The sequence below is a fragment of the Sceloporus undulatus genome, chromosome 6 (assembly GCF_019175285.1).
Source record: "Sceloporus undulatus isolate JIND9_A2432 ecotype Alabama chromosome 6, SceUnd_v1.1, whole genome shotgun sequence".
Taxonomy (NCBI): domain Eukaryota; kingdom Metazoa; phylum Chordata; class Lepidosauria; order Squamata; family Phrynosomatidae; genus Sceloporus; species Sceloporus undulatus.
Genome location: NC_056527.1, coordinates 12,512,642 through 12,534,018, shown reverse-complemented (window position 1 = coordinate 12,534,018; position 21,377 = coordinate 12,512,642). Strand labels below are relative to the sequence as shown.

The window sequence follows — 21,377 nt, the reverse complement described above, 5'->3', positions numbered from 1 at the left end:
TTCAGTTTCAAGCCTTGTGAATTCAAACAAATTTCCAATGGCTTAAGTCTATATCCTTAAACATTTTTTAAAAATAGTACATGATGATACAAAAACAATAAGGTTTTATGTCTCCAATATTAGCAGGCATCATATGTCTATCTTAATTTGTGTATTTACAATGAAAGTTTTCTGAAATGATATTTTTTAAAATCTAAGACTGGAAGCCTGCACACTTTTATCTAGGAGTAAGCCTCACTATTCACAAGGAGTAAGTATCTCTCAATGGGAGATACTTCTGAGAAAGCCTACAAAAGACAATGGTATTTATCATGATTAAGAATTCTCAGATTTCATATACTGTTAAAGAAGATATTAAACCTGAAACACTATTCCTGACCAATTTATTGTAAAAAAAATAATAATAGGTGCCTACTATCATATGTCTAATTGCAACTTCTGATGTCAAACCCAGCAGCATTAATATTTTTTCATTACTTGAAATTGACAAACCAGAATTTCTATTTATAAATCCATTCAAAGAAGAGTAGGGCTTTTATATACAGCCTCACTGATTATCTTTCTGAACAGCCATAAAATGCTTTGCCCTCATTAGAATTCCATTCTCTTTCATAATAAATCATAGTACATTATGTAGCCACCTGTGTAATGTTCTACTTGACTGCAGCTCGCATGCCTAGCCTATATAAAAAACCTTTTGTAAGCAGCCTGTAACAAAATACCTGAAAACTGGGTGGTGAAGCCTGTATCTACACTATTCAAACACACAGTATTAAACTTTTGTGGTTTCTACTGAATACAAAAAAACCTGTAAACAGACCACCTGTGAACAGGACCAAAGTAAACCTAAATTAAGGGTCTAGGCTAATATATTTCACTGTCCAAAAATGCAGGGTTATAACAAAGAATGCTTGCTTCAACTTGGTTGTTGCCATTACAGAATTTCTTCAAGAGACTGAAAATAGTAAAAGGATTCAGGACACATTTGAAGACCTGGAATTAAAACTCTGCTTGAGAGAGGACATGATCTCTGTTCTCTTTAAAATGTTGCGTTCCATTCTGGACTCTGTATAACAACAATCTTGGCCACCCTGACAGGTGATGTGTACCAAGACCTCTCATTAGCATTTGACCACTGTATTGTATCCACCTATCCTAGATGTCTGACTATGAGGGCATAGTTCACATGAGTGATCTACTTCCTAAATGGATATTTCAGAAGATGCTATTGGAGAATTTGGCTCTGCCTCACAGCTTTCAGTTTACAGAGTAACACATGGTTCTATTATATCTAAAAGAGTTTTTAAAATCTATATGAAACTGCTGAGAGAAGCTGTGATCACCTCCAAAATGTTACCCTGTCTCTCAATTTTTTTCATATTTCACTTTGCAAGGGTATAGAGTCCTAGTAAGTAGAAATATATAAATACTCACAGGCATGGAAGTTGTCTTACTAATTTCTTCATCTTCAGAGTCACTAGTTGAATCCTGACAATCTGTACCTGATGTAGATACGGGTAACTGAGAAAGAAATGTCTGAAGTACCCTCAAATACACTAGTAGCCCTTCTTCAGAAAGAGATCCTAGAAAAATAAATAAATAAATACAGTGTTGAACTAAATAAATACAGTGTTGACAACAATAACTTATGAATCACTTTTCTATGATTTGCTATTTTAAATAATCTTTTATTTTTGAGAGAATGAACAATTCTAACATTCAACATAACATTCCAAACTACACAATAAAGAATCCAGTTGCTTTCTAATACACAGGATATGTGTTTTGGATCCATATTACATTACCTAACATTAGAAACCAGTGAAATTATTGGGACAAATTCTTGGTAGCTTGGCTCAAACTCCAATCATTTCAATGCAACCAATTTACCCTAGATTCAGTCCTCTGTTGATATCCTGCTTGATATATACATATGACAATAGATGCAGGAACAGTAGAACAAATATGATTCATAGGATGCATGGCACACTCAGTTTTTAAACTTATAACACTAAAGCTATCTTTTAAAAACGTTTCATCACCTCATTATTGATAATAACAATAAAAAACAATATTGGTCTCAGAAATCAGAAGATACATTTCATCAATGGAAATATAATACAGTAAAAGTCATTATCACTATGGGCTGTACTAAACAAGTACAGAGTCAACCAGTGAAGTCTTCTGGTTTGCAATCTTCCTGTTATAGCATAAATCAGGGGGAAATGGGCTAAAAATTGAGACAGCCTGCATTTTCATTCCATTTAAAGTTGAAAGCTCTGTGCATGACCTTAAACTAGCCCACCATCTCTCCATTAAATATAAGGATAAGTTCCATATAAACTGCCTTGAGACCTTTGAAACATGGGCAAAATGCAAACATAACAGGAATCACATTTCATGATAAGATGCTAACTTGATTGCCTAAAGCCCAATATACAGTCCTCCCTCTGTTTTCGCGGGGGATCCATTCCAGACACACACACCTGTGAAAACGGAAAACTGTGCATATTCAAGCCCTATTGGTTTGAATGGAGGCGCGTCCCCGCGGGGGCATAACAGCACACACCACAGGGGTTTGTGGGTGTGCACCACAGGCACCCCATTTTAATCCCCTGAATTCTCCTCCCACAGATAATAAAGGGACGCGTATCCCAAGTCCACAAGAATGGAGGGAAGACTGTACATCGAAGTGATATTTAAAAACCTATTAAATATATATTGTTTACCTAAGTATGTTTCACCAGCTGTCAGGACGAAGTAAAAAAGCCAAGGAGCTCTCTCACTTTTCCTTGAGCGCCTGCTTTCTGTTAACAATAGTGCATTCAGAAAAAGTTCATAAGGGAAACAAGTCTGCACATCTGCAAGCGCTGGAATGATGAAATGGAATATCTGGTCTGTAAAAGGTGCTGCCAGAAACTCATCTGTAAAAGCAGCAAAGATCTGTTGCCTGTAGCAGGTAAAAAAAGGATTCCTTTTACAGAAAATGTCAGCACAACTCTACACTAGTACATTTACAATACAATCAATTCACGGGTATTGAATATATATTTCACTCATCATTTTAAAAATACATCAAACTAGATTTCATTCATTCTCTGTTAGACGTACCCTACTGCTTGGATTCTTCATAGTCAAAACCTACCCATTTATTTAAATTTGAATTCTAATCTTCTCCTTTGTTTTCTGGGAGATGTGAAGTAGGTTTTAATGTAATTAAAAAACAGCTACTAGTAAAAAAAATCCTTTTAGTAAATTATACATAATAGCATATAATTAATTATACATATTAAAATATAAAATGGTGATACCAGTAAAAACAAACTACAACAGTTTAACATTTGACATTTCTATTGCTATTATCTCACACAGCCTGCCTATACAGGTCTGTTATTGGACTCTCCACTCTACGCATCTGAAGAAGTAGACTCAAGTCTAGAAATCTCATGCTACCAGTTTCTTTCATTCAGTTCATCTCAAAGGAGCTACAAGATCCCTCTGCATACTGGTTTTCCAGATTAACATGACTATGCCTTTGAATTCTAAAGAGTTTAAGAGTCTTTAGAAGTAATAAATACAATTTAAATATTAAAAAGGCCAGCTCTGCCCATGTTAGTCAATGTGTTGCTGGAGATCTGCTAAACAGAAAAGTCTTGCTAACAGAAGGCCAAGATTTAGGCCCCCTCAGAAGGCAGCTCTAAATCTGTGAGCAGCCACTATTATTTCTCTTTTTCTTTAGCTAAACGAATTCACAGAAACACAGTGAATTGTCCTAAGACCAGAAATCACTATAAAAGCTGATGTAGTAATCATACAGAATGTTGTATTTCTCTTTTACCATCTGTAAATCACTAAAGTAAGCAAACACAATAAGCTAGTATGAGCCAAATAATGCACAAATAATGTTTTACAGACACTTACCTGGCATCTTCAGGACAGGAGAGATAATTAAAGTGCAATGGCTTCAAAACATTCTCTAACAATATTTTTGCAATAGGAACCCGAGAGACATCAGAATACTCAATACTTGATGGAAGTTTGTTATTTATAAGCAGATAAAGAGATCTGTAGTATCCTGAAAAAAAATATACAGTTCAAACATTCATGTCTACTTTAAGTCATACATTTAAGTAATAAACATTTTAACATATTTCAGAACAACTGGCACATCATCTATTACAGTGAACATAATAATCTTATAGCAAGACTAGATTTTGGCCTCAGCTTTGTCAAATGTATATTTAAATATAATGGCCTTTAAGCACTACCTACCAAGTTTAGTGTTTTGTGGCATTATGGAACTTCATTAGGTATCCATGATTTCATAATCACACACATAAACAAAATTAACCGAACAAAAGGATTTTACATTTTCTAGTGTCAAATATATATTTTAAATATATGTGTGTGTGTGTGTGTGTGTGTATGCCATTCTTAAATAAATATACTTTTTGGACTGCTAATGATAAAAAAAAATAACTTGAACAACCAAAATTACAAGTGGGGAAAAGGTAGAAGGAATTATTTTTAAATGTTTTGTATACAAGAGATAAGTGGTACAATTACTATGAAAACATGTCAGCTTATTAAGATGCAGCATATTCCAAAACATATGGGAAATTATTCACATTTAAACATTATTCTAATATCCACAAATATAATTCTAAATGAAGCTCAAAAATATAGCTTGTGGGAGTTACACAGTGGTGTAGTGGTTAAATGCAAGTACTGGAGCCACTCACAAACAACAAGGTTGTGAGTTCAATTCTAGCCAAGGGCTCTGGGGCCACTCAGCCTTGCATCCTTCCATAGGTCGCTATAATTAGTACCCAGCTTGTTGGGGGCAATTAGTTTACACACTGTAACCTGTTTAGGGAGTATTTAAATGCACTGATAAGCAGTACAGAAATGTACTTGCTATTGCTATTAAATTATTGGCTTGCAAAATGACAAAAATTACACTAACCTTTTTGAATCACGTAGTGCAAGATTTGTTCAATTACTGATGCTACCTTGTTAACATCTTGTAAAACGGGTAAATAGGTATTCTCAGATGAAAATACTTCAAGCATCCTCATAGGAAGTGCAACATTCAGACTGTCATCATTGCAGTTTTGTAGCAATCTAAGACAAAATGAAAACTGTTACTCAAATGATACAGTGTTTTTTCCTCTCTGTTAGAAATATAATTCTCACTTATGGACAGCAAAATGAAATTTCAGACTTCAGCGTGGTAAAGAAAAAGTAAAATCTGACCGCTAATCATAGTTAATGTTTTGTAATTGAAATGTGGGAGTTTTCTTCCTACCACAGATATATCAGTACCAGCACTATGGGGAATATGGGCAGCATGGAGGTAACACCTCACAGTTTATGACATTATCTTTTTTCAAGTAATTACCTGCTTTGTGACACTGTGACATTCAACATAACAAAGAGCATTTACTTGCGCTCTTAAACATTGTTTTAGAGGATATGGGGCAAAACAAACTGCCCCTTTGCACCACCTTCCAAGCGGCTTGGGAGTGCAGCATTTTCACACCGCATGCTCCCAAGCCACCCAGAAACTACCCTCACTGACCAGGCATGGCCAGCTTCACGACGCTCTGGGCATGTGGCATTTACACGCCACCAGAGCACTGGGAACTGGCTTGGGGCTGCAGCGGGGCCAGAAAAGCCAGCTTTTTGCTGGCCCAAATAGGAGCAGATCTTCTCCATTCCTATTTGGGCCATCTCTGTGATGGATTGGGGCTGTGGCATGCAACTGCTGCAGCGCCACAGCATGCAGTTGTGCAGCGGCCCCAATCCACTGTTTTGGGGTGGTCTGTTTTGCCCCCCAGTTGCACAATTTCAGACCATTTCATATTTTAAGTGTATTTTTGAAAATAACATACCACTCTTTAAATGATAAGTGATGAATAATGTCCTTCCTCATAGCCCTACTCTGCATGGCATGTGTTATCAAAAGTATACCAACAGAGTTCCAATTCTGGCAGTTTCTACCAAACCAATGTGTGTCTGCTGTCTGAGGACTAGCCTTGATAGGTATAGGGGAGCTCTTCATCAGAAAGGTGGCCGCCAAATGATAAGCTGGTCACAGCAACCATGAATACAAAAAGGATGTAGACTAGTTATGATCTGCACTAGCCTACCCTTACTGATTTAATTATCAAAGGAATTAATAATGCTAACAAGTCATCTCTTACCAAAACAAAGAATAACTACTGTTCACCATTCATATTCATCAGGAATCTATTCCAGACCCCCACTCCCACTGATGAGGAAAAACACAGGATATCAGGTCCCACTGATTTCAACATGCACACCCCCATTGAAAGCAATGGGCCATGGGATATTGAGAGCTCACCGTAATTACTGTTGCTTCAAATCCAATAATCAACCCCCTGATGTTCTGCTTTTTCCCATATAGCTTCTGTGGGCTAACATCTTCAAGCCATTTAACATTCTGAATACAGATCTACAGCCTTAAGCAAATCAAACAAGCTAAAAGAACATACAGTATTCTGCAATCAACCAATTTTAGATTGGTTTTCTGCATTTGTTTTTTACCTGCAGCATAAGCCCAGCAGTCTTTTTATCTGGAATAGGCATGTAAGCTTGTCAGGGCCTTCAAGCTGCTTCACAAACTGAGAATTATGTTTAATCAAGTTCTGACATATCCATATCTGGAGGGAAGGGGGAAAATATCAGATACAAATTTTAAAATACTTTATAAATATTCCTGCTTTTTGCAGCCTGAACAACAAAATGACTTAATGCTAAATCCATATAATAAAAACAATATTAAATAAAGGCAAAACCTGATTCCTCCCCTTCCCTTCACAACATGGTGTTAAACAATCTGAAAATGCAACTGAGAGAGATCTGTCACTTTGCCAGAAATACTGAAGAAATTTCTCCAGAAATTTAAGTTTACCTTAAAATTAAAAGGAAAAAAAACAACCAAACAAGAGCCAAATCTACATCTACAAGAAATAAACATACATACAGCACTCCCAAAGGAGAATATGAAAGTCTTAATTAGCAATATGGCTCACTCATAAGGAAAGACATGGGTTTCAGATTATAAAGACCAGAAAATAAAGACCATAAATAATTATTTGGCTTTTGGCTTTTAGCGCCCAGGCTAAGGAGCACATATTCCCTACACATTCTCCTTGGACACTATATAATTCCATCTCTTGCTTCTCGATTCAGATGAAAGAACCAAACTGAACAGACCACAGTTGGTTAATGGTAGGCCTACAGGAAGAGGGTGAGGAAAACCAGAAGTGTGTAAGAAAGAAGGAAGGCACAATCCCAAATAATAGCCCCAACAGGCAACTGATGGTTACCATGAATCACGCCACCAACCTTCAGAATGCATTTACTGTATTTTCTGGCGTATAAGACTACTTTTTAACCCAGGAAAATTTTCTCAAAAGTCGGGGATCGTCTTATACGCCGGGTGTTGTCTTATAGGGCTGAAACTTCCGAGCCGGACTGGAGAATCTACGGTTGCCGCATATGGTGGGGGAAGCTCAAAAACGGCCGCGGCCGCATACTCTCCATATGTGGTGACCGTATGAAAGCAGCAAGGGCAGCGCTGTACAAGTACGGTAGAAGAAAATCTTGGAGACAGAGAGGGCTGGGCAGACAGGGAGAGCTGACCAATCAAAGCAGACTTTGTATACAACAAGTTTTCCTGCTAGGTACCTGCATGCCATAAGCATTTGAATTAAAATTACTATATTGAAATCAAACCTGATGTTTTTTTAATTTTTATTTGGTGTGTGTTGGAAGAGGGGTAGTCTTATACGGAGAGTATATCCAAACTCTATATTTTAACTGGAAAAGTTGGGGGTCGTCTTATACACCTAGTCGTCTTATACACCGGAAAATACGGTACATTACACTATAAAGAAAGCATCCCTTCACTGAAAAGCTACCTCATTCAATAAGAACTTTGTGAAAAACAAACATTACCTGCAGTACATACTGATTACTGAAACAATTAAAAATTAATCAGCATGTATCAACTTGCAATATATATATGGTGCATTTTGGTTGGCCCAATTATGGTGTCACTGTTTGATGGGTTTTTGATGTTATTAAACTAAAAATTAAGTTAGTAAAAATATTCAAGACATTGAAAGCAACTGCTTAGCAAATCCCAGTACTTACCAAACGTTTTGAATCCTCATTGTGCCTATAGAAGAATAGAAGTTGACGAACTAAGAGAGTTAGATTTGCTCCGTTGGCAATGGAGAAACTTCCTCCGGATTGTGCTAAATTAGCATAGCGATCAAATTCACTTCTCTGAATGGCATACTTGAAATAAAGAGGAAAAATGTTCCAAATTAAAATACTGCATGCATTTTTGCACACACCAGAGCCTAAAGGGATAAATGTGGAATTCTCTCATGACCACTTGGATACCTGTGAACCTGACATCGCCTCCACCAAGCACCCATAAAACCTGTTCCCAAAATCATGCAACAAAGCAACATGTATAAGGAGGATCACATGTAATTTGAGGAGTTACAATCCAAGTAAGAAATTGGGTAAAGCTTGATATATACAGTGGGCCCTCTCCTTATGCGGGAGATCCGTTCCGCCCCCCCCCACCCCGCGTAAGGGAAAATCCACGTATGCTCACGCCTCATAGGAAACAATGGGGCGCGCACACCATTGTTTATATTGTTGCATGGCTTCCGCGTAAGCAGGAAGCTGCGTATAATGTGTCCGCGTGTGGCGCAGGCACACAGCACTGTAGAATTTGATTATAGTATTTTTATATTTCAACTCACTGTCTTGTTTAGCAGGTTATCACAGGTTCTTCCTGAATTGTTAACCAGAACAAGTCTTTAAAAATAAAATGGGTGACAGGTGGAATCAGAAACATTAATTTTCCTGTCCAAAACTGTAACCTATTGAATCAGACCACAAGATATGGAACGGGAGTTTGCTCAAGAAGACAGAGCACCTTGTGTGAATCCCATTGTGGGAGAAAGGAGGGATATAAATCCTTGAAATAAATAAATAAATGTGTCACTTCTTTCACAGTTTGCCATATGGCTACTACATATTTCCCCCTTTTTCTACAGCAACACCTTTTGAGCATCCATTACAATATGTTTCAAGGCAGAATTTAATTTTTTGCACACTTATAACAAATGCTGGATCTTAGCCAATATCTTGCCCAATGGAAGGAAGGCTGGAATAGTGACAGCAGCAACTGTCAGGTCGATCTTATTGTAATCCACTGTGCAAATTCAAAAGCAATTAAGAAAAGTCAATCATGTAAAAAGTGCCTACTTGGTGTTTTCTGTCCCTGTACCCTCGAACAAAGGACTGGATGATTATTGCATTTTTCAGTCTTCTCCTTTCTTCCTAAGGAGACAAGACATAGGTCAAAATAAAATTTGCTGCATTGTAGTTAACAGCACAAGGCAGTAACTTGAATGATAATGTAATATCCAAGGAAACCATCTGCAGTAACAAGAAATCTATTTATGAATTCACTGATTAAACTGATGTTATCAAAAATAAATTTATTTAATTTCTTTGTTGGTACAGTATTGCAAAGCAATATCGGTGGCAAGTTTTGTGGCAGATACGGGCTGGGACTTCCAAATAACCTGCATTTATACTAGTCAATACCATGCAGTAGCCAGACAGAACTAAAACTGAAATAAAATATCTCTCTTTCTCTCTCTCACACACACACACCAAGAAACTTTATTTATATACCAAATTTCTCTGTGCTGTGACAAATACATAATCTTGCTAACCATTAAAAGCAGATGGCTTTCTTAGATATTACACTATCCCTCTCTCTTGCTACTACCAGGGCTCTTGTCATACGTATATTCAAAAACTCTAACATGATCTAGTATTTCTTGCACAATACATCATAATTAGAAATTTTCTTTTCTTAAAAGAAAACAAACCTAAGACCAGAATTCTAAATTGCCTACTTAGTTACATATGCATAAATGAGTAGTATTTCCTGACATACCCCCCCCCCCCCCGCCACTTTACCAGGCAACTTCCAGACTGAACAGAATTGCTATTCTGTTGGCAATTGGGGCACATAAAGACAATGTTTCCTTTACCTCCCAGCAGCCAGTGAGGACTTGAGAAAGGGGTCCTACTTCAGGTTGTCTCACCCTCGCTGGGTGGTGGGAGGGGTAGAAACATTCTCCTCCACCACCCTAATCGCCAGCTGAATGGATCTCCATGTCCTAGTGCAGCAGCTGCCTTGTAGAGTAAGTCTGGGAGGGCATAATCATGACAATAGTCTGCGACTATGTAGTGTTCAAGAATACAGATTAGTTATGGATCTGTAAGTTTACATATCTGTACCTAATATGCACCTTTGAAACTACTGAAAGAAAGAACCTAGCAGTATGAGTTTTCATAGACTTGAGTCTATGTCCTCAAGTTCATGGGAAAGATTTGTCTACGAAAGTCCATGTGTTAAGCACCCCAGCGTACCCCCCACTGTATTTTGAGGTCCTTATATTTCCCTGTCTCGTATCGGTGATAGCATGTTTTTTGAGAGACTGATGATCTAGGTCAGGATCCCAGGAAAAACGGAATGTGTCATGTGGACATCCAAGTAAACAAGACCAGCAAATATTAAATGTTCCTTCCTCCCAAGTAAGCTGCATTTCCTCTTGAAACTCAAGACAAAGGATCTCTTCATACCCAAAGCAGTAAGCCAATCTTTCTTGCCTACCCCCTGTTGTGTCCCCAGCCAAAATTCTCCATCCATTCAATCTCAAGGATATCCCGATCCAATCCTGTCATACTTAAATTAAAGCCATCAATTTAAGTCCAGAATCACACTGTCCGATTCCTGGGAAAAGACATTCAGCCTTTGTCACCTGTCCAGACAGCCTATCGCTTAGGGCCAATCTTATGGTATAAATATGGTTTCAAAACCTAACCACTGTGCACACAGCCAGCACACACACACACACACACAGAGTGTATATTCTGTGGCCTAAAATAGATAGGTCAAATGACATGGTTTCTCGCCATGTTTGGGGCATAGCATTTAGATGTATGCCCCAAATGTAGCAGGAAACCGCGCTGGATCTGCATCAGCAGCAAATAACTGGGCCAAAAGGAGGAGTAAAATACTGCTCCTTTTGCAGGCCCAGTTCAAAACTGTGGTGGTGGCCCAGATTGGGGCTGGGAGTGTGCAGTTGCCACAGCCCTGGAGCAAATTGCGCCAATGCATCCACAGACCACTTTCTCAGCTCATCTGTTTTGGGCTCGTGTCATCCTCAGACCTCCCAGTCTGAGCCGCTCCAGCTTTCAGTGGTCTTCTCATTGGACAGGTAATTATAATCCCCCTGCAGACCCCTAAAACTTCACTATCCCATTTCTGTTTTGGCTCTGTATGTTGTGTCTGTTTGAATTATTATCTTGTGTCTGTGATTGCACTAATTCCTCAATCTATACAATACAACATTTCTTGTCCAAGTCTCCATTATTCAGTAAATAGTGTCAGTAAATAATTCAGAATTTTGACTAGAAATGGCTAAACTATCCACACACTTAACAGTGGTGGAATATATAATGCAGAGATACATACAATATATGTTGCTTTAAAAATAAAGACCAGATTTCTTGTGGGAGAATTCACATTTGTATGTACTACTGTGACTGAATCTGCTTAAGAGAGTTAAGTGAAGAAAAGAGTTGCATACATGAGAAATAAGGAACTTAATGAGAAAATAATCTAAAAGCAAATGAGAAAAGGAGACCAAATGGAACCAAAAAAGCAAACTCCAAAATAGAGAGCTGTTGGTTAGTTTGGGCTGTTATTAAAAAGAAAGAAGTCAACAGTCTCAGAGGCAATTGTTCATTTTCCATATTACACAACTAAATTACAGCAAGCAACAGTGATGTTTTGCTTTTTAGGCACCGATTTTATGCAAGAACAGATCACTGCCAATTAGTGGCCTATAACTGCAATTGATCCATAACTGCAATTATTTGACACCTGAGGTCAATGCAGTTGACCTACATTCATATTTAAATGCTGCACCTGCTTTTGTCTGATATGCTGCATCTTCAAAAGTGTATCTACATAACAGGATACATTCCTACACACATACAGTACTTTGTCATGGTGCATTTTTCTGTATCCCAGCCTTACAAGCAACTCCCTAGCAAATTATTTAGTAATCACTTTTGTTTAGGTCTCATGCACAAAGAAAATCCATGGTTATATTTAATCAAATTACAATGGCAGTGATGTTGGTACAATGTTCATGAAGAGCAAGCAAAAAAAACCCACAATCACTGAATCCACAAGTAAACACATATACAAACTCAACTGTAGTCAGTACTTCAAGTGACTGCATCTGACAGTTAACCATCACAAAGGATAATTCAACAACTCTTGAAAATACTGACATGGTACATTCTACCCTAGTAGGCAAACTGTATGAATCAGCGCTGTAACTAATTTTTCTCCCAATGAATAGAAATCACAGCAAAAAAAATAAAATATCATATTTGCACAAAGCATGCAAACCAAATAGGAATTTTGTCCAAAATCATATTAACTAAAGAAACTCTACTATTTTTGCCTTTAAGGAATCAGTTAAGTATGAATACAGGAATCCATCAGGTTGATAAGAGAAACAACCAAATTGATTTATCAAGCTCCACAGCCTGATCCTAGTAGTTTGCTTGAGCTGAAGCAGACTGGACATCTGTAGCTCAGTAGGAGAACACATGCTTTGTACACTAAAGAAACTGGGTTCAGACCCTAGCATCTCAAGGGCAGGGTTGACTGAGATGTTAAAGAACAACTACCAGTCAGCAACAACAGCAGTCTATGAAGGCAGCTGCTTATCTAAGCGAAGTTGTGGTTGTGAAATATCAGAATTAACTTTACCCACAGTTGATGCTATCCATGTTTTTAGTCTAACCAGGATCTGAAACTATGATTTAATGTTAGTTTCAGATCCTTCCTATGCTTTTCCATTCAGACAAGTTTCTTATTTGAATTTTTCTCATGCAGAATGAATGTCAACTGGTAAGATTTGTTCTATAAAGCTCTACTTATATCATACCTCTCGCTTCCGTCTCTCCTCCTGTGTACGATGTAAAAGAGATGCTTTTTCCTCCTGGAACAGAACACAAGGTAGTGTATCTAAGTGAACAAATGTTTTGGATCAAAATAAATACGACTCTTTTTCTCAAAGTAAATTATACACAGCCTATCAGCAATAGCAGCTTCATTTATATACCACTTCATACTGAACTAAGCAGTCTCTAAGTGGTTTACAACTGTAAGCCAATTCCCCCCCCCCAATTCAGCTTCTTCATTACAAGTATAAAATGATTTCTTTGTTGCCATTTAAAACAGAGCCATTGGATCTGAAAAAGCCAGCTTCCATGCAGCTTGGGGGTGTGGTAATTAGATGACGCATGCGCCATGGAAACCCAGCCCAAAAAGGAGTGGTTTTTTTCAAATTCAATTTGGGCCTGTGTCAGAGGGTGCCCTGGGGACCGCACTGTGTCACTGTCGTTGTCCTGAGGCATCTTGGGCGGGGGCAGCTTCAAGCCGCCCCTTTGTTTCAGTCTGTTTCCTCCTTACTTGGTTTAAACTGCCCTGCCCTAGTGGCATATTCAATTACTTAATACTTCTATATGCATAAATGAACGTCACTTTTACGAGGAAAAAACATGATACCCGTAACAGAGTCCCACTTCCCCAAGTTCACAAACCCCTGAAACAGGGAATGTCATTACTTTTGCTGCACCAGTCATGCAGACATATTTAAAGGGATAGAAATCATAAGGGCTTAAATTCAACTGCTAGTCCCAACTAAAACTAATCAGATCAACAGGATTTACACAAATGTTGATTTACCAATCTGTAATAATTTCAATAAATCTACTCTAATTGGCACCAGCCACTACATTTAAGACACAGTGACAAAGTACTTCTACTATGTAAGCATATTTTGACACATTTATTTTTACAATTACAGTGGGCCTTCAACATTCACGAGGGTTGGGGCACAGGACCCTCATGAAAATGGAAAAACTGCAAATAAAAAGAGCAGGGTTTTTTTACCTGACAAAACACTTCTCTAGGAATCTCTAAATCCTCCAGTACAACTCCATGGCCAACATCTGCCAGAATTTGCCCACTGATTCATGCTAAAGGACCTAAAAATGCCTAGAAAAGTGTTTTCTCTAGTAATGTCTAGGTCATCAAGTACAGCTCCGTGTTCAACAACTGGAGTTGTGCTGGAGGACCACTGCACTGTACCATAAAATTTCTGTAGTCTCCACTGACTTTCAACAGCAACTGAAAGGATGGCCACCCACAACCACAGGTGGCAGAGGGATGGTGTTGTCTCTGAGAGTTGCAAGACTATCAATAAAGACCCCTAACCTCAAGAAACTGCCCACTATCCAATCTAATGGGTAGCGCTTCAGGCTAAAGTTGGAGAGAGACTCACTTAAAAGTCATCACACAGCCATGAGGCTCATCAGGCAATGTTCAGTAAATCTCTCAGACACACACACACTCAATCCTCTTCATGGGGTTATTGTAAGAATACAAGAATACAATAGAAAACTATGTATGCTTAGAACTGTTGGGGAAAGGGCATGATAGAAATGTAGTAAAAATAAAAACAGTGGTCCCTCCGTTTCCGTGGACTTTGAATCTGCATCCCTCACTTACTCATGAGGGGCAAACGGAGGAACTTAAAATGGGGTGTGCACCAATATTTGCAGATTTCTGTTTTCATGGGGGGGGGGCATCCAGAAGTGATCCCCTGCAAAAACGGAGGGGCAACTGTAATACATTAAAGGTAAAGGTATTTCCCATTGACAAGATTATCAAATCGTGTCTATCCATAGGAAGTGGTACTCATCTCCATTACTAAACCAAAGAGCTAGCATTGTCAGAGACTACTCTGTGATTATGGGGCCAGCATAATTGCACAAAACGCTGTTTACCTTCCCACCAGAGTTGTACTACTTGCATCTGCATGCTTTCGAACTGCTAGGCTGGCAGAAGCTGGGCAGGGACGTAGGGACGTAGCCAGGGGGGGGATCTTGGGGTCCGGACCCCCCCCCTTCCATTAGAAAAATGAATGGTGTGTGCTGCTGCGCCACCGCACCCAAGCCCCATTATAATGGTGGCACTTAGTCTGGACCCCCCCCCTTCCTAAAATCCTGGCTACGTCCCTGAGCTGGGACTAGTGATGGGAGTTCACCCCATCATGTGGCACCTGGGCCTCGAACTACCAACTTGCTGATCTTGTAATCAGCAGAGTCAGTATCTTAACCACTTGAGCCACTGCATAATACATTACACTATAAAACATTACGCTCTTTTAAAAATTAATGTAATTTTTTTCATAATGATTGTTCAGTTTGCCTCTACTAAACCTAGTAATACAAAACCTGTTGATTACTGTCTTATTTGTTATTCTCAAAGTTAATGCTTTAGGCTACAACTTACTTTCCTGAAAGTAAGATCTACTGAGTTCAAGTGAACTTACTTTTGAGCAGATGTGTATAGGATTGCATGATAAATATTCCAATATATTTGACAGTATTTTACCATTCAGTCCTTGAGATCTATTTACCTTTCACAGGCTGCATCCACATTGCAGAAAAAAATCCAGTTTGACACCACCTTAGCTGTCATGGCTCCATCCTATGGGATTCTGGCATTTGTAGTTTGTTGTGGCACCAAAGCTCTCTGACAGAGAAGGCTAAATATCTCACAAAACTACAGTTCCCAGCAATCCATAGCATGGCAATTAAGGCAGTGTCAAACTGGATTGTTTCTGCAGTGCAGATGCAGCCAGAGTCATTCCATAGATTCATTGCAGTGGAAAGCAAAAAATGGAGTTAGGAACTTTAGGTAAGTATACAGAAGTCTTAACAAATCAACTTGACATTATTTCACTATTTTTTTCAACTGTTTGTTCTTTAAAATCCAATAGTCATTTCAAAAACATAGTGGGATACATGCCATCACAACCCACTTCTCTGAGCAAAGATGTACTGTCTCTAAGTGGTACTATTAGTGTTTATAATTTTCTGTCAAGAGATCTAAAGCACTTACAAATATAATCCTAAAGGGCAGGACAAGCTCTGTCAGTTACAATTTCATACATATCAAAATTTATTCTGTTTTAAGGTACAAAACAATGTAATACGACATATGTGATCTAATGAGCATAAATGGCTTTTAGCTATCAGAGATGTGTCATTAGAAAAAGAAAGTACTACCATAATTCAGCTGAACAACTACATTTATAGTACTTTGTATATTTCTGGTCTACACCTGATTCATGAAATCATGGCTTAGGCAACAATGGATATCAATGTGGATAATGTGCCATTTATGGAAGATTAGAGAATATCTTCCTTAAAAAACCCAAATATTCTACAGGGCTGGACAGAAAACATCCAAATCAAAAAGAATTCAATGATATAGTACAAATTTGGTTCACAACAATTTCATTAAAACTCTGACTGGACATTTCAAGAGTTTAATTCACATTGTTATTTTTGGGTCATATGCAAAGACACAGGCACTCATGTTTAACATAACCAAATGAGGAAATACTCTATTTGTGTTCAAAGACATAGGCCGCATCTGCACTGCAAAAATACTGCAGTCTGACACTGCTTTAACTGAAATGGCTGAATGGCATGGAATACAGGTATTTAGTCTTCTCTGTCAGAGCACTCTGGTGCCACAACAACCTATATTTCCCAGAATTCCATAGGATGAAGCCATGCCAATTAAAGTGGTGTCAAACTGCATTATTTCTGCATTGCAGATAGAGCCATAGCAGTGCTAGTCTGGATTTGTATTGTCAGAAATGGCAATTCTATTTATATGTACTGTATAAAAATCCGTTATTACTCCCACTGCATACACAATAAACTGAAACTGAGAACCAGTGACCTGGATAAAGGAAGGAAGTGAACTGAGGGCAGAAATTACACTGGAAATGAGGCCAAGTTTCAGTTATGCCACTCTTGAGTCACAATATTTGTTTTTAAAAATCTTGATCCAGATCACAGGAAAAACAGGTTATAATAATTTATGTTCCCTCTGTATATGCTTCTTCTTTTAAAATTTAAAAAAAATGGAAACTATAGGTGGCTATCCTATTATACATCAACATTTTCAGGGGGCTACTCTGTATAGCATCAGTACTGAAAAGAATCTTCTTTTAACAACGCAAGTCAGAAAGATGAAATAAGTCAAGTCTAAATGGAAAGGAGTGTCTCCCTAGATGACCTGGCCTGGGATTTTCAGAGAAGGAGAGAACATCATGAATGGCTGGAAAATGAGAAATGTACTCCACTGTTGTTGTGAACAAAACGATGTTAAGCTGTGTTGCTGTTAAAAAGGCATTTATTTATCCTGCTAGGATTTTCAGAGCCTGAATTGGGAAATGCAGTCTGGAATATTCTTAAATATGTTAAATTGGAATATAATTAAATCAGTCATCTTTATCAAGTAGCAGTGAAACACAGATATTTAGGTACTCAAGATAGTTGGGTACTCTTAAACTCATCCCTCCCTCAAAAATTACAGGTATACCTCAGTAAACAAAGTAGGTGTGTTCCTGGACATTACTTCTTTAACAGAAAATTTGGTACCCGAGGTAAAAATAATATGGGAAGAACAGGGAGAGGTTTCTACATCCCCAAAATAGAAAAGCAGTTCAACATCTGTCAGCAAAGATTTTATTAAACTAATATGCACATGTGAATTGAAACAGAAACATGCTGAACCTCCGAGTTTCTTCCAAAATGTATCCAAGGATAATTCTTTCATTATCTCCAGTCTCCATTTTCCTAATGGTTTCCATTTTGGTGGTCATAGGTCCAAAACACACTGCAGAAGTAATCCAGTTTGGCTTTAACTGCCGTGGCTCAATGCTATGGAATTCTGGGAGGGATGAGTTGAAGAGTACTCAACTTTCTCGAGTACCTAAATCTCTGTGTTCCACTGCTACTTGATAAAGGTGATGGATTTAATTATATTCTAATTTAAGGTACTTAAGAATATTTCAGTGTGCTGCAGACACACGGCCTTAACTGCCCTAACTCAATGCTAGGGATTTCTGGGAATTGTAGTTTTGTGAGACATTTAGCTTTTTCTGGTGCCACAACAAACTACAATTCCCAGGATTCCCTAGCACTGAGCCAGCCCAGGGCGGTTAAAGCAGTCTCAAACTAGATTACTTCTGCAGTGTGTTTTGGACCATACTTACAGATCTCTGCTTTTTTAAACATGCTGGAGGTATGCTTTGGTGTTCATATATGCTCAGTAAGCCCACAAGGATAACTGGTTACAGTAGAATCCCATTCTTTCCCAGCTGAAGCTATATTGCATAGTGCTACAGACACACTGCTGCAATCCGATACCAAAAGTCTGTCTAACTCCAGCCCTCCTTCACCATCCTAAAAAAAAATCAGCCTTCCAGCTAAATTGAGGGTATTTATTTATTTATTTATTTATTCATTCTATTTTTATCCTGCCTTTCTCCCCAAAAGGGACTCAAGGCGGCTCACAATATAAAAACACATTAAAACATTTTTAAAAACCAATTAAAATAGTCTAAATTAAACAGTAAAAAGTTATTTGTTTAGGAATGAAAAGGAGGGGGCAGGTGCAAAACAAGGTGCTGCCTCACATATGCTGCTTAAATTGCCATGGCTCCATGCTATGGAATTGTGGGGTCTGTAGTTTGTTGTGGCACCAGAACTCTCCGACAGAGAAGGTGCAATATCTCCCAAAACTACAAAAACACAGCATTGAGCCACAGCAGTTAAAGCGGTGTCAAACTGCATTGATTCTGCAGCGTAAATTGAGCTTCACAGGCCTTGGTCCAAAACAACTGCAGAAATAATCCAGTTTGAGACCACCTTAACTGTCCTGGCCCAATGCTAGGGAATTCTGGGAACTGTAGTTTTGAGAGCCCTTTGGCCTTGTCTGTCAGAGAGCTGTGGTGCCACTACAAACCACAATTCTCAGGATTATGGACCCTTTTTAACTGAGCTATGCCTGTGTATAATAACTTCTGCAACTACACTTGAGTCACCAACTCAGCAATCAGGCCTATTTAACTTCTCCTTCATCGCCCTTGTCTCTCTCCTCCCATATTTATATTTTTCGCCAATGGGATGCAAAGCTGGTAGGCAGTGACACACCTGACAACATCATAAGGGAGACACTTTGCAAGGCTGCATGGATTTGCAAGGAAGCTACACAAATATGGGAGAGGAGGCAGAGGGCGGCCTCCTTGTTTCAGTGGATGTGCTGGCATCAAATCTCAGTTTCTCTTTCCCCATCTTTGGCTCAATGCAACCACCGCACAGAAGTATGCATTGCAAACCAATGCTTGCAAAATAACACCCTTCTCTTAACAACACAACACACGGAGGCAACCTCAGGGTATATCCACTCTGCAGCATTAAAGCAGTTTGACACCCCTTGACCTGCCATGGCTCTGTTCTACAGAAGTCTGGGATCTGTAGTTTGGTGAGGCACCAGCACTTTCTGACAGACCCAGGCTGAACGCCTCTTGTTGCTATTACTGCTGTGTGCCTCCCAGTCTTTTCCGACCGATGGAGACCCTAAACCCACTGGGTAACCTTTGGAAAGTCACACTCTCTCAGCTTCAGAAGACAGCAATGGAAACCCTGAAGAAACCTGCCAAGAAAACCCCACAATAGGGTTGTCGTAAGTCGGAAACAACTTGAAGGCACACAGCAGCAATGAGGCAGCCCTGTCATGGGGTTTTCTTGGCCAGATTTCAGAAGAGCTTTGCTACTCCTGAGTATCTCACCAAACTACAAATCCCAGGATGCTGTAGGATAGAGCCATGGCCATACAAGTGGTGTCAAAACTGCTCTAATTCTACGGTGCGGATCCAACAACTAGAAATCCCAGATTGATATTGCCGCTAATGTTGTGTCAAAACTGTTCTAACTGTGAAGTGTGGACACACCCAACTACAAATCCCAGGCTGCTGTAGGACAGAGTTCTGGCCCATATACAGTGGTGCTGTAATTCTGCCATGTGGAAACACCCAACTATAAATCCCAGGATCCTGTAGGATAAAGCCGTAAAGTGGTGTCAAAACTGCTCTGATTCTGCAGTGCGGATGCACCCAACTACAAATCCCAGGATGTTGCTGGAGAGAGTCAGAAACAGTCCAGTCTGAGGCCTCTTTAGCTGCCTTGGTTCAGGGCTGGGGAATCCTGGGAATTCCCGGGATTCCCTAGCACTCAGCCAAGGCAGTTAAAGAGGTCTCAGACTGGATTATTTCTCCAGTGTGTTTTATACCTTACTCATACCATCTGTGCAAAAGGGGAGGGTTCAGCAACAGGGGAGGGTGGGGGGAAGGTTATTATTGTTGCTGTTGTTGTTGTTGTTGTTGTTAATGATCCAGAAAAGCCAGGACAGGAGAGCCAGGGTTGGAAGGGCGGGGGCTTACCTTCTTGCTGGCTCCTCCAAGAGAGACCTTGGGCCTGGTCTTGAACTCCCCTTCGAAGCTGAACATGGTCCTCACCAGGGCTCCCCTCCTGCTGCCATCGAGAGAGAGAGACAGAGAGAGAGAAGGAGAGGGAGCAGCCAAAATGGGGGCAAGAGAAGGAAGGGGGCCCCCAGGAAGGCTTCCCAGGCTGCCCCCAAGGACTCCTCCCCTGACCCACACCCAGCTGCAAGGCAGGGCAAGGAAAGCAGGCCCGGGCCTGGCTTAGGGCTGGAGGAGGAGGAGAGGGCCGGGGAAGGGGCGATAATGATGATGGTGATGATAATAATAATAATAATCAGCCGGTTCCTGGAAGAAAATGGCCGCCGACTGCAGCTCCCTATGCGCGCTCCCGACGCCGCACGGGGCCGCGCATGCGCGCTTCCTCCGTCTGGGGAGCGCGCGCCTGAGGAGAAAGAGAGATTCGGGAAATATATACAGTATACAGTATATATATATATATATATACACACACATAAACACAGAGAGAGAGAGAGAGAGTACATCTGTGTGTAATGTAATATATATATATATATATATATGAAGGAAAATAAGCCTCGTGTTAGTTCTGCACTGTGTTTTAGATATGCCTGAGGTGACCTTAGCATTTAGGTGACACAAATTCTACATATATGAAGTGTGTGTGTGTGTGTGTGTGTGTATATATATATATATATATATATATATATATGAAGGAAAATAAACGTCGTATTAGTTTTGCGGTGTGTTTTGGGCCTGTGTGTAGGGGTTCCCTTGGTGACCTTAGGATTTAGGTGACACAAATGTTATATATATGTGTGTGTGTGTGTGCGT

General features: G+C 39.4%; 1 protein-coding gene across 3 annotated transcripts in view; it reads right to left on the bottom strand.

The window, feature by feature from the left end:
• The window catches only part of UBE3C (ubiquitin protein ligase E3C), a 74,638-nt gene extending 53,727 nt beyond the window's left edge, over positions 1–20,911 (bottom strand). For 2 of the 3 annotated variants that reach the window (XR_006104575.1, XM_042474243.1), the window contains exons 1-9: positions 20,529–20,910; positions 13,101–13,154; positions 9,319–9,393; positions 8,185–8,331; positions 6,571–6,686; positions 4,967–5,124; positions 3,922–4,075; positions 2,730–2,950; positions 1,435–1,583 (exon numbers count right to left, since the gene is read on the bottom strand). Coding sequence is in view for 2 of the 3 variants with exons in the window: in XM_042474243.1 (XP_042330177.1) it covers positions 1,435–1,583; positions 2,730–2,950; positions 3,922–4,075; positions 4,967–5,124; positions 6,571–6,686; positions 8,185–8,331; positions 9,319–9,393; positions 13,101–13,154; positions 20,529–20,594 (1,140 nt within the window). In the remaining variant the exon portion in view is untranslated. Of the gene's footprint in view, positions 1–1,434; positions 1,584–2,729; positions 2,951–3,921; positions 4,076–4,966; positions 5,125–6,570; positions 6,687–8,184; positions 8,332–9,318; positions 9,394–13,100; positions 13,155–20,528 lie in introns of all 3 variants that reach the window. The other variant, XM_042474244.1, reaches the window with a different exon arrangement.
• Positions 20,912–21,377: the final 466 nt, after the last annotated feature.